This window comes from Sinocyclocheilus grahami, unplaced genomic scaffold (assembly GCF_001515645.1).
Source record: "Sinocyclocheilus grahami isolate Dianchi unplaced genomic scaffold, SAMN03320097.WGS_v1.1 scaffold292.1, whole genome shotgun sequence".
NCBI lineage: Eukaryota > Metazoa > Chordata > Actinopteri > Cypriniformes > Cyprinidae > Sinocyclocheilus > Sinocyclocheilus grahami.
In genome coordinates this window covers 212,749-226,281 of record NW_015505471.1, presented here as the reverse complement: position 1 = coordinate 226,281, position 13,533 = coordinate 212,749, and the positions used below count along the sequence as shown (strand labels likewise).

The following is a 13,533-nucleotide window of genomic DNA, read 5'->3' as shown; positions in this document are numbered from 1 at the left end:
GTTTAAAAAAACATAATATAATATTAATATAATAATATATTAGTTATTTTATTTTTAATTTATATATTATTTTAAATGATTTTATTTACAACACAGGGGGACACAACTAAACCTGCAAAAATTAAAAATAAATAAATACATGTATCGATGGATATTAAAATAAATACATGTAGGAATAAATCAATATAACAATAAATTAAAGAATCAAATCAAATGTACAAAAATAAAATAAAGATAATAAAGGAAAATAAGAAAATAATAAATATAGGAAAAGTAAGTCATACAAAAATTAATTCATGACTACATTAAAAAAAAAAAAATACTAAAAATATTTATTTTTGTTTATATAGGCCTATATAATAATAATAATAATAATTACTATTATTGTAAATGTTTAAAATTAAATGTAATATTTAGGCTAAATGAAATGAAACTATTATAACCTATATAATTATATATTTTAAATGTGTAACATTTTTAGATATAAAAAATATATATTAAAAAAATTAAAAAAGTTATCTAATTGCAGAAATGTATGAACTGAGCGTTTAACTCTGCTAAAATTAATTCATGACTACATTAAAAAATTAAAAAAATACTAAAAATATTTATTTTTGTTTATATAGGCCTATATAATAATAATAATAATAATTACTATTATTGTAAATGTTTAAAATTAAATTTAATATTTAGGCTAAATGAAATGAAACTATTATAACCTATATAATTATATATTTTAAATGTGTAACATTTTTAGATATAAAAAATATATATTAAAAAAATTAAAAAAGTTATCTAATTGCAGAAATGTATGAACTGAGCGTTTAACTCTGCTCTTCAGTTTTGAAAGCAACACCAACACACGTGATTTTAACGGGACGGTTCCAGCAGCGTCGCGTCGCGTCGCCGAGATCTCGCGAGAGGTCACGGAAACCTTTCCAATGCAAGTTCAATATGAATATAATAATTAGATATTACATATAATTTGGTAGAAAAACAGGGTTTTTACATTTTATTGGTGCAAAGATGAGTAGAGGTGATATTTATTTTGTACAACATTTGCAACTGCTTTTTATCACTCAATTAGAAGCACCACAAATTAAAATTATGTCATGTTATAGGGACGACTGAACAGACATTTAGAAGTTGATTTTAAAATGCTAAGTATTTAAAATTTTAATTTAAATAGAGCTGTGTAAACGCTTGCATTTTTACAACACTGTAAGTGTGTCCCATCAGGTAATGAAAAGTTCGACACACACTTGTGGTCTTCATGCTCACTTGAACACTTGGGCCAAATACAGGAAATATGTCATTTAAGTAGTCAAGTGGTCAAGTGCAAAGACCCAAGTGTGGGTAGTTGGACAAAGCCTGTGTTTAATGGTTTTCCGTGGGAGGAGCCTGAACTGATGCGGTCTGATGTGGAAGGCCAAAAGGGCCAAAAACACGTGAATTTTAACACGTCAAAAACGCATTAAATACGTGTCGTTTACGCGTGAAAAATCAGCGCGTTAAATACGTGTCGTTTACGCGTGAAATACACGTGTTTAACGCGTTTTTGACGCGTTTAAAATTCAAGTGTTTTTGGCGCTTTTGGTCTTCCATATTCTGATGTGACCGTAAATCTGCGCGTTTGTTTCCGTTCACATAGAGATACACGGAAACGTTCGTCGCGCGCTGAACCGTCACGAAAGCCTCGTTTAATAAGGTCAGAAACAGCAGCGGAGCGACGCGAGCCGGTTGGTGTCTTTATTCTCTCATTCGTGTGGTTTGGTGAGCGTTTACCTGCGCGTCCACTTCCTCGCTTCAGTGCCGCAGAAAAGTGTCTCAAAGTCTGCCACTAATCCTGTGCTGTTTTCTCAACAGCTTTGGAGTTTGCTTCTGAATGTTGAGAATATGAGTATAATATTGATCTTTCACTGAGACGCTGAGATATGACAGATTATGATGTGTATAAATTTAAATTGTAAATAAATGTATGCATTTAGCAGACGCTTTTATCCAAAGCGACTTACAGTGCATTCAGACTATACATTTATTACCAGTATGTATATAGTGTATAATGATGGAAAAATATATTTATAAGTATTAAATACTGATGGGGCAACAAAATGTGTGCGAAAAAAAAAGTTTGACAAGGTTGTTTGATTGAAAATAATCTGCCCCACATTTAATACAAAAAATTATATATATATATAATATATTTTTTTAAGGTTTAAATGTTTAATATCGTTTTTAACACAATATATTATAATATACAAATATTTAAAATAAAAAAATTGTGTATATATATATATATATGTATGTGTGTGTGTGTAAACAATAATATAGGCCTATAATTATTTTAGTATTATAATATTATTTTAGTATTTTGTTATTATGCAGGTGCAATTTGATGCAATATATTATGTAATAAATTACATATATGTTAAAATATATACATTCTTATTTTAAATATATGTTAATGTTTTTTATAATTAATACATTTAAATAAATAGTTACTTAAAATAAGCTCTTCAAGTTTTTCTATAATCAATAAAAATTATATGCATGTTAAAATAAATTATATATTTTAAATATGTTAAAAATAGGTTTTAAACATTTTTAAATTAATAGTTACTCAAAATAAGCACTTACAAAAAATTTTTTTTTTATAATTACACTTTTGACATTTCATATCAAAACATACTGTCCTTCTGTTTAGTTACTGTTGTTCGTGCTTGTTGAAGGTTATTAAATCAAGTCTTATCTCAAAAATGGGTGATAATTTGAAATATGCCATGTTAGAAATTGAGCTGCTATTGCATTTGATCATATCATGAAGCAGGAAAATATTATATGCAGGAAACTGAGCTTGGAAATATTATATGCAGGAAATCTTATGTGCATAATGATAAACATTGTGAAAGTGGTTCTGTTGCAATTTAGTGTTTTGGGAGAAAATAAAAGCATCCTTGTACCATATAAATCAAAGTAGCATGTTATTACCATCTGAAACCAGAGTGCATGCTATATATGTTGCCTGATTCATAATCATGTTTAACTTTCTCTTGTGCATGTGAGCGTTCATCACACCTGAACACACGCTCGTAATGCCAGCGCCACACTCAGGTGAGATGGATGTGAAATATGCGCTCGAGCGCATCGCTTTGATTGGATGAGAGTCCCGCCGGTTTGCCTTCACGTTTTACGGGGACACGCAGAGGGGCCCGTTAAATCATCCCCCGTCCCGGCTGACAGAGAGAGAGAGAGAGAGAGAGGGGAGGTGTAGTGGGTTAGAGACCGGCAGACAGACAGAGAGAGAGAGAGAGAGAGAGAGATCAGTGGAGACGGATGGGTTGTGTCTGTTCTGCTCTAAGTTTGTGGTTCTGTTGCAGAAGGAACCGGACTGATGAGAAGAACCAGACCTGCAGCGGGAGCATGTGAGTAAAGCCGTTTAACATCTCAACATCACAGCTTCTGCTGCTCAACTCATGGATCTGTGCTGAAAAATCAATGCTTTCAGGTTTTGCATGCATTATGGATCCAATGTTTAGAATAGATGAAAGTAAAAATGTGGGGTATGTTACTATTCTCAACCACATTTATAGGCTACTTTAATATCATGCCATTTGCACTACAATGATCATTTGTACTGCATTTGCACTTTACAATAATTCATAAGAATTCTTATTTTCAATATAATTCTTAAAACTCTTTAAATAAATGTATAAATATATATATTGTATTTTGTATATTTGTATGAATTCTATAAAATTGATTAAAAAATATATGATTTAAAATATTTGAATTAAATGTAATTGTATATTAATATAATTATTAATGTGTATATCAAATTAATTTTTTTATTTACATTTATATATAAAAATGTATTTTATATATAAATATATATCTGTCTGCATGTAATCTTATTATACTAAAGCCTATATTCATCATTTTTAAGGTATGACTACAGATAAAATGGATTATGCATGCATAGTTTTGTGTGTTTGAGATGTTTTAGGTGTGTTTTGCTGACTGTTAGTCACTGTTACGTGACTTAATTGCTCATTTACTGTATGTTGATTCATCTTTTTTTGATAAATCATCATCTCATCTTCGATCCAGTTCTGCATCTTTCTCTGGACTGTCACAATCAATCACTCCCTTATTATCTGATTTTCACAAAAACAAAAAGTGTGCCGGCACTAAGTAAGTAGAACATTTATGACTCTATTACGCCTGTAAATTGATCTACAGTTGTAAAAAGATTATGAATACGGGTTTAATTTTTTATAGTACTATACTTTTCAAACTCTATATGTTAAAAACACACATTGGCACATTTTTTTAATATATAGAGTTGGACAGTGTGATGATATGATACTAAAATCCATTTTCATAATCTTGTTGATACTGTAATCAATTTATGTTTATGTATCAGTGTTATTTTAGTATCATTTAGATACTATTGTAGTTTTGAATTCATTTATATTTCATTTTAGTTAATTTTTTAGTCATTTTTTTTTATTGTTCTTTTATTTCTTTCTTTATTTTTACAAAATGTCTATATAGTTTTTATTTATTTATTTTAGCATATCAAGTTAAATTAAGTGAGAATGAGAAATATTGCCTTGAACATTAGTGGGGGGAAAAAACATTTACGTGTTATGAATTGTGTTTTAGTTCAGTTAACGTTTATTTTATTCAAAGTTAAAAATAAATAATGGTTTAATTTTTAGTAAACTATAATTAACCTGTTATGTAAGTATTTATTATAGTTAAGCAGTTATGACGCCATTCTAGTTAAAAGTACACTGGAGAACTACCTTGAGGAAAACAGGGACAAAATAATATCAAAAAATCCCCAAATGTTTGTTTGATCAGTACACGGGGTTCAGATGGAGCAAATATAATGAGCTCAGTATAAAAGCAACAGAAGTGAATGGTAAATTCCCACCATGATGTAAAATCAGACGTGTGTGTTGTATTGTGTTCTCGGTACAGTTACGTGACTAATTGGCCACTTACTCTCCGCCGATAGATTATCTGACCAGGTCTTGTGGCCCCTGCGGCCCCTCTCGTCCCCCATCCATGCGTCTGTCTCTGGACGAGCACGGCATCGATCACACATAATCCGATTTCCCCCCAAAAACAAATAATGAAGCGTTTCTGGAGCTTACCCTTTTAAGTAATTTAGCGATTTGTTCAAACTTGTGCAAATCGATGAAGTGGGTTTTGAAAGATGAGTCTAATGAATTCCCACGATGCCCTAATGCATCTCAGCGAAATTAAAAAGCACATTTGTGACGCTCAGATAAGCAGGATGGAGATTTTATCTGAATTGGAGCGTTTGGAGATGATGCCGTTATTTTAGACTCCTCACACTAACTGCTCTAATTAGGTTTTCGATCATTTTATTTAGTCTCAGCTGAGACTTCCAGACTCTGCCGAGAATTTGGGTCCGTCTGCTGCTGCTGCTGGTGTGTGTCGCGTTGTTTTATATTGTAATTCATTTCTTTATCCAAACAAAACAGTTCAAAGAACTTCCTGAAACCTACTTAGTTCATTTACAGTATTCAACTTTTTGTATCTTATAGGTGATTATAAGTTTTAAAGACACACAGCTTATTTAAAAGGCCAGTTCATTTACTCACTAGGCCTGCATGAATCTATTTTCATCTGAAGAACGCAAAAGATGATATTTTGAAGAACATTGGGGGACCAAACAACATTGGACCCCATTGTCTTTCGTTGCATATACAAAAATATTTTTTTTTATTTGAAATGTCTTTGGGTGAACTGTCCCTTTAATTCTAATAGATAGCAAAATGGTTATGGAAAATGTAATTACTAGACTTACTGTATTTGGTGCAAAAATGGTTGTATCTAAGCGGACCTCAGTGAAAATTGTTAAATGCTGCATAAATCAGGGCCATAAAGTAAATAATAAAATAATAATTAATAAAATTTAATAAAACAATATTACATTTAAATATTATAAATAACATAATTATGAAATAAATGTTTTTAGGCTAGTCTGTCTCAGCGCTCATCAGTGTCAAAATTAGACTAGTGCAAATTCCAGCTCAACATCTCAGTTTTAACGGGGAAAGAGTGCGAGGTGAGATGTAAGGTAACTAAACGTTTAATATCTGACCATGTGACGACAGAAATGTGAAAAGACTGACATATAATATCCAGTGACGCAAGCTACTCTACTTTTTTTGTCGTTTTAAAGCAAAAGTTCACCTTAAAATGAAATTGTCTTCATTCTCATGCCATTCAAGATGTAGATGATCAGATTTGGAGAAATGTAGCACTGCATCAGTGTCTCAGCAATGGATGCTCTGCAGTGAATGGGTGCCGTCAGAATGAGAGTCCAAACAGCTGATAAAAACATCACAATAATCCACAAGTAATCCACAGCACTCCAGTCCATCAGTTAACGTCTTGTGAAACCACAAATCCATCATTAAGATGTTTTTAACTTCAAACCATTGCTTCTGGTCAAAATACAGTCCATAATCCATAACGCTTCCTCCAGTGAAAAAGTGGTCTAGTCTGAATCAGGAGAGAAATCTGCACAGATCAAGCAGCGTTTACAAGCCAAAACAGCTCGAAACAAAATATGTGTCTGGAGTTTGATGTGAGAGACAACAGGAGATGGACGTTTTCACCGGAGGAAAATGTTATTATGGATTATTTTGTCCAGAATCAATGGCTTGAAGTTAAAACGTCTTAATAATGGATTTGTTTCTTTTTTATTGCCTTAAATTCTAGAAGGATTATGTTATTTTATATAAAAGCGACCATTATCAAATGGTCATGAAACTGGTCCAGTTTGCTTCCCCGCAATGTTCAAGACATGATTACAGCCTTGGCATAAATATGATAAATATATGATATGAGGCCATTAATAAATCATTAACTTAAAGGCTTTTTAACCCATTTATTTCTTATTATGAATCACTGTGTGAGAAACCATTAGAATTTTTTATCGTCGGGTGTGTGAATGATTACTCAGATGTTGGTAGGTGAGTGTGTGTGTGTGTGTGTGTGTGTGTGTGTGTGTTTTGTGATGTATGTTGCTGGGGTGACAGTGAAGAGACGGTTGCTGTCCAACACCATCCATCTCTCTCTCTCTCTCTCTCTCTCTCTCTCTGTGTCCCTCAGTCGCGCTCTCTCTCTCTCTCTCTCTCTGTGTCCCTCAGTCGCGCTCTCTCTCTCTCTCTCTCTCTCTCTCTCTCTGTGTCTCTCTCTCTCTCTCTTGGCACAGAATGGTTCATTCATTCAAGGGCGCAGGGTTTGGTTTTAACATTTGAAATTCAATCAAGCTGCTGCTCCATATGTTTATGTACAGTGCCACTTACAGTTGATCATTTGTTCTTGTTTAGAAACAGTATTTATTCAGTATTTGCCCACAAGCTTTTGTACACTGAATACAAATCTTAACTGAATAATAAACTAAAGTTTCTGTATATATAGCTTTTGTTTTAAATACAGACATTTTTAATATGCATTTAAATGTGAAATCAACTCACAATTTAGCTTTTATTTGTATATTTTCAGTTTTCATTTTAATATTAAAGTTTTAGCAATTTTGTCTTTTTACAATTTTTTTTACTTTAATTTATTTCTCAGTTTTAGCAATTTTAGAACTTAAATTTTAGTTTGTTTTTTATCTAATATTTATATTTTATTTGAACTATTTTAATCACTGAAAACTATTTTAAGTAGTTTTAGTTAACAATAGCAACTACATTTTTAATATGCATTTAAATGTGAAATCAACTCACAATTTAGCTTTTATTTGTATATTTTCAGTTTTCATTTTAATATTAAAGTTTTAGCAATTTTGTCTTTTTACTATTTTTTTTTACTTTAATTTATTTCTCAGTTTTAGCAATTTTAGAACTTAAATTTTAGTTTGTTTTTTATCTAATATTTATATTTTATTTGAACTATTTTAATCACTGAAAACTATTTTAAGTAGTTTTAGTTAACAATAGCAACACTAGATGCATGTTTTAAATAAATGCATTTTTAATATGCATTTAAATAAGTTTGAAGAAATCGATGCATTCATTGAAAAGATATAACTCAAAAGCTTTAGGTTTTATTTTTATTTTTATATTTTCAGTTTTCATTTTTGATTTAGTTTTAGTTTAAGTTTATGTAATTGTATTGTTTTTGTGTTATTTTTTATTTCAGTTCTAGTCGTTTTAAACTTAAATTTCAGTTTTATTTCAAGTTTTTATTTTATTTCAACTTTATTGCAATTACTGACAATAATTTTTAATAGTTTGAATAAACAGTAACAACACAATGCATGTTTTAAATTAATGGAATTTTAATATGCATTTAAATATGTTTGAAGAAAGTGATTTTTTAATGAATCAGTTGTTCCAGTTCACATAATTGACTCTAACTCTGAATGATTCATTCATAAATTGTACTGTTCTGTTCAAATCCTTGACTCAACAACCCATTTGCTAATTATTGCAAGATTATGACTTCAAATTTGACTTTTGTAAAACTGATATTTTCAATGCAGTATTATTGTGAATTCAGTTTTAACTGCAACTAGATATTTGCAGAAATGATTCAGTCATTTTTTTTAAACTTTAACTACATGAAAACATCTGAATCTGCACTCGTGTTTTAACACGTGCATCTTGCTTTTCTTTCTTATTCCATTAATTCTCCACCTCCTCTAGCGCTCTTAAAGCTGTCGTGTAGTAAAAACACCTTCAGGAATGTTTTATGGGGTCTGATAATAAACTGAGTGAACATCTGATTAAATGTAGGCAGCCGATTGCACACAGACTCATTTTGTCTCTCTCTCTCTCTCTCTCTCTCTCTCTCTGTCCAGGATGACGTTGGTCTTCACACTTCTCTGCCTCTGCGTTTTAAAGATGGGCGCATCTGTCACTCAAGCCACCGTCCAATCAGGTGAGAGTCGAGTCTGATTAAGCGGCTGTGATTGGTCGGTCTGTGACCAGTGAAGGATGAATCCTCTATTGCTCTCTTGACCAGAGACTATAGCCATCCTCCTAATCTATCAGGTAACAACACAATGCATGTTTTAAATTAATGGAATTTTAATATGCATTTAAATATGTTTGAAGAAAGTGATTTTTTAATGAATCAGTTGTTCCAGTTCACATAATTGACTCTGACTCTGAATGATTCATTCATAAATTGTACTGTTCTGTTCAAATCCTTGACTCAACAACCCATTTGCTAATTATTACAAGATTATGACTTCAAATTTGACTTTTGTAAAACTGATATTTTCAATGCAGTATTATTGTGAATTCAGTTTTAACTGCAACTAGATATTTGCAGAAATGATTGTCATTTTTTTTTAAACTTTAACTACATGAAAACATCTGAATCTGCACTCGTGTTTTAACACGTGCATCTTGCTTTTCTTTCTTATTCCATTAATTCTCCACCTCCTCTAGCGCTCTTAAAGCTGTCGTGTAGTAAAAACACCTTCAGGAATGTTTTATGGGGTCTGATAATAAACTGAGTGAACATCTGATTAAATGTAGGCAGCCGATTGCACACAGACTCATTTTGTCTCTCTCTCTCTCTCTCTCTCTCTCTCTCTGTCCAGGATGACGTTGGTCTTCACACTTCTCTGCCTCTGCGTTTTAAAGATGGGCGGCTTCTCCGCATCTGTCACTCAAGCCACCGTCCAATCAGGTGAGAGTCGAGTCTGATTAAGCGGCTGTGATTGGTCGGTCTGTGACCAGTGAAGGATGAATCCTCTATTGCTCTCTTGACCAGAGACTATAGCCATCCTCCTAATCTATCAGCAACCAATCAGATCTCACATTTGAATAATTGATCCAATCAGCAGATAGATCTTCGTTAGATCTCCGTTAGATCTTCCCACCAATCAGCAAGAGCATCTCCAGAGGTTTGTTAAATCACAGAATCTACATCTGCATCTACAGAAATCGTGCTGAATGATGCAAAATAAAAAAATGTCCAGGATGACGTTGGTCTTCACACTTCTCTGCCTCTGCGTTTTAAAGATGGGCGCATCTGTCACTCAAGCCACCGTCCAATCAGGTGAGAGTCGAGTCTGATTAAGCGGCTGTGATTGGTCGGTCTGTGACCAGTGAAGGATGAATCCTCTATTGCTCTCTTGACCAGAGACTATAGCCATCCTCCTAATCTATCAGCAACCAATCAGATCTCACATTTGAATAATTGATCCAATCAGCAGATAGATCTTCGTTAGATCTCCGTTAGATCTTCCCACCAATCAGCAAGAGCATCTCCAGAGGTTTGTTAAATCACAGAATCTACATCTGCATCTACAGAAATCGTGCTGAATGATGCAAAATAAAAAAATAAGAATGAGTGAATAAATCTGGTGTAAATGTTTATAAGGCTAATGGAAATGGGTGTTTTCCAGTTCATGGGATGATTTTTTTGCATATTTTGAAGGACACAGAGCAATGTGGTCAGATGTTTTATATTCACTGTAGTTCTATAGTTTTGTTTTTTTTTGCTTTATAATTTGTTACTTCATTGCTGTTTGCTCGTTAACTAAAACCAGAAAAACAAAAATAAACAAACTGCAATAAAATAAAATATTAAAAAAAAACTTACATTTAAGGCAACATTTATCTTTTTCATTTAGCTTAATCTGAAGTACTAAAATAACTAAAACTAATAAATAAAAATGAATAAAACTATATAGACATTTAAAATAAACTAATGAAAATGACAAACTTTCAAATTAATGTAAAAACAAAATATAAAAATAAAATCTAATTCAAAATATTAGCAAAAATTATACTAGTATATCAAGGATACTAAATTAATACTTGAATTTAATACGTTAACATGCATGCAGTATTGTTTTACTATTATTATTATTAATATAGTAGTATTTTTTCATATTTTGAATTTTATTCACAGTTTATTTTAATTTTAAAACTAAAAAAAGTAAAACATTTTAGTAATTTTGTTTTGTGCTTTTGTCATTTTAATTAGTTTTTGCTTTTTGTTTTAATATTTCTAAATAGCTTATATAATATATTTATTTAAGATTACTTGGGGTTAGGCAGCATTTCTCAAATTTGCTGTAATTTTTAAAGGTTTTCATCTAATATTTATATTATTAAATATTTATACTTGACCTTATTTCAATTACTGAAAATGGTTTTTAATCTTTTTAGTTTTAATTAACAATAACAACGCTAGATGCATGTTGCATGTTAATGGAGAATTGGTTTCCTCATTAAAAAATTCAAGTGAAAAGTTTTTCTGAAAGCTTAAAGATGATCAAGACTTTTTACAAAATACTTTTAAACAACATTAAACATTCAGGGCCAGATGGCTTCCCATCTGAGTTCTTTAAAAAATGTTCACTTGCACCTCTGCTTCTCACTGTATTTAAAGAATCTTTGTCCTTAAACTCTCTCCCCCCAACTATGCGTGAAGCAACTATTTCTCTTATTTTGAAGAAAGATAAGAATCCCTCTCAGTGTAGCTCCTACCGCCCGATCTCTCTTTTAAACTCGGATGTTACGATTCTTGCGAAACTACTAGCACGACGTCTTGAGGCGCTCGTTCCTTCCATTATTTCATCAGATCAGACTGGGTTCATAAAGAATCGGTACTCTTTTTTTTAATGTTAGGAGGCTTTTATATAGTATTTATAGTCCCGCCCCACCCGACATACCAGAGATTCTGATATCGCTTGATGCTTAAAAAGCCTTCGATTGGGTGGAGGGGGACTACTTTTTCTGCCCCTTAGGAAAATTTGGATTTGGTCCTAATTTTATATCATGGGTTAAAATCCTCTATTCCTCCCCAATGGCTGTGGTCCGCACCAACAATAATCAATCTGCCCTATTTAGTCTACAAAGAGGCATCAGGCAAGGTTGCCCGCTGTCTCCACTTTTATTTGCCATTGCAATCGAGCCACTGGCAATAGCCATACGGCAAGACATCTTTATTAAAGGGATTCGTAGGGGGGATATGGAGTGTAACATTTCGCTTTATGCGTACGATTTATTATTGTGTTTATCAGATCCCTTGCCGGGTCTCTCTAAATTATTGAATATTTTGGAAAGATTCAGCAAGATGTCCGACTACAAAATAAACCTCCAAAAAAGTGAGTTAATGCCAATCAATGCAGCTGCTGCTCATATTTCTTTCAATTCGATTCCTTTTAAAGTTACCATAAAAAAGATTAAATATTTGGGAATCTGGGCTACATGCAATTACAAGGATCTATATAAAGCTAATTTTCTGCCCTTGATAGAAGGTCTGAAACAGGAAATCAAATGCTGGGATTTGCTGCCCCTCTCTTAAAGTGGAAGAATTAATACTATTAAGATGAATGTGTTGCCTAAGTTCCTATATTTATTTCTAAATATTTGTTCAACTCCATAGAGAAGCCTATGTCAGCATTTATCTGGAACAACAAAAATCCTTGGATTTGGAAAAGTGTATTACAAAAGCCCCGCGCCTTAGGCGGCATGACACTTCCCAATTTACTGGGCGGCTAATATGAGAGGATTGACTTAATGGATGAAGGACAGTGATAGCCCTTGCGCCCCTAAATGTCTTAGTTTGGAGAAAACCTCCTGTAAATCTGTTTCCCTATCTTCTTTAATGTGCTCTGATCTTCCAGTGCTTAAACCTGCCTCTCACTACTCCTTGAATCCTATGGTGATACAATCACTAAAAATTTGGAATCAATTTAGAAAGTCATTTGCTCTCCGTAGTCTCTCTTTATGTGTCCCATTAAGCAATAATTGCATGTTTACTCCTTCAATATTAGATAAAGCTTTTGATGTTTGGGCTAAAAGTGGGGTTTGTACATTTCAAGATCTTTATATAAACAACATTTTTGTATCTTTTGACGAACTGGTTAATAGATTTAAGATTCCTAGGTCCCATTTCTTTAGATACCTGCAAGTACGAAATTTTTTGGTTTCGCATACTGATGGTTTTCCCTCATATCCTACCACAACTCTATTAGACTCTATTTTTAAGATAGGACAAGCCTTAAAACAAACTATAGGTAAAATTTATAAGCTCCTCAATCAGCATAGCCTGGCAAATTTAGACCATCTGAAGAATGAATGGGAGGTAGATTTGGATGAACAAATCCCGGAAACAATTTGGCAGAAAATTATTAAACATATCTACTCATCATCTATATGTCAACGTCATGTGGTTATACAATTCAAAGTCGTACACCGACTACATTGGTCAAAGGTTAGGTTATCTAGATTCAGACCAGAACTAGATCCTATTTGTGATAGGTGTAGCCAGGCGCGTGCATTATACATATGTTTTGGACATGTCCAGCTTTGTACAACTTTTGGAAATCGATCTTTGATGCTTTCTCAGAAATGATAGAATTGCCAATAGATCCATCTCCTTTTATTGCTATATTTGGCATCACAGCACAGAACATGCGTCTAAGTGGTTATAATTGTAAAATGTTGGCCTTTTCCACTTTACTTGCCAGAAGATTAATATTGCTTAAATGGAAGGACCCTCTTCCCCCCA

General features: G+C 32.5%; 1 protein-coding gene across 1 annotated transcript in view; it reads left to right on the top strand.

Annotated features, from left to right (window-relative positions):
• Nucleotides 1-1,720: 1,720 nt before the first annotated feature.
• LOC107600813 (interleukin-1 receptor accessory protein-like) overlaps nt 1,721-13,533 on the top strand; it is a 42,168-nt gene continuing 30,355 nt past the window's right edge. Inside the window, exons 1-4 of the mRNA XM_016292782.1 lie at nt 1,721-1,739; nt 3,381-3,422; nt 4,108-4,191; nt 9,605-9,693. Of these exons, the coding sequence (XP_016148268.1) occupies nt 9,606-9,693 (88 nt within the window). The 5' untranslated portion in view covers nt 1,721-1,739; nt 3,381-3,422; nt 4,108-4,191; nt 9,605. The remainder of the gene's footprint in view (nt 1,740-3,380; nt 3,423-4,107; nt 4,192-9,604; nt 9,694-13,533) is intronic.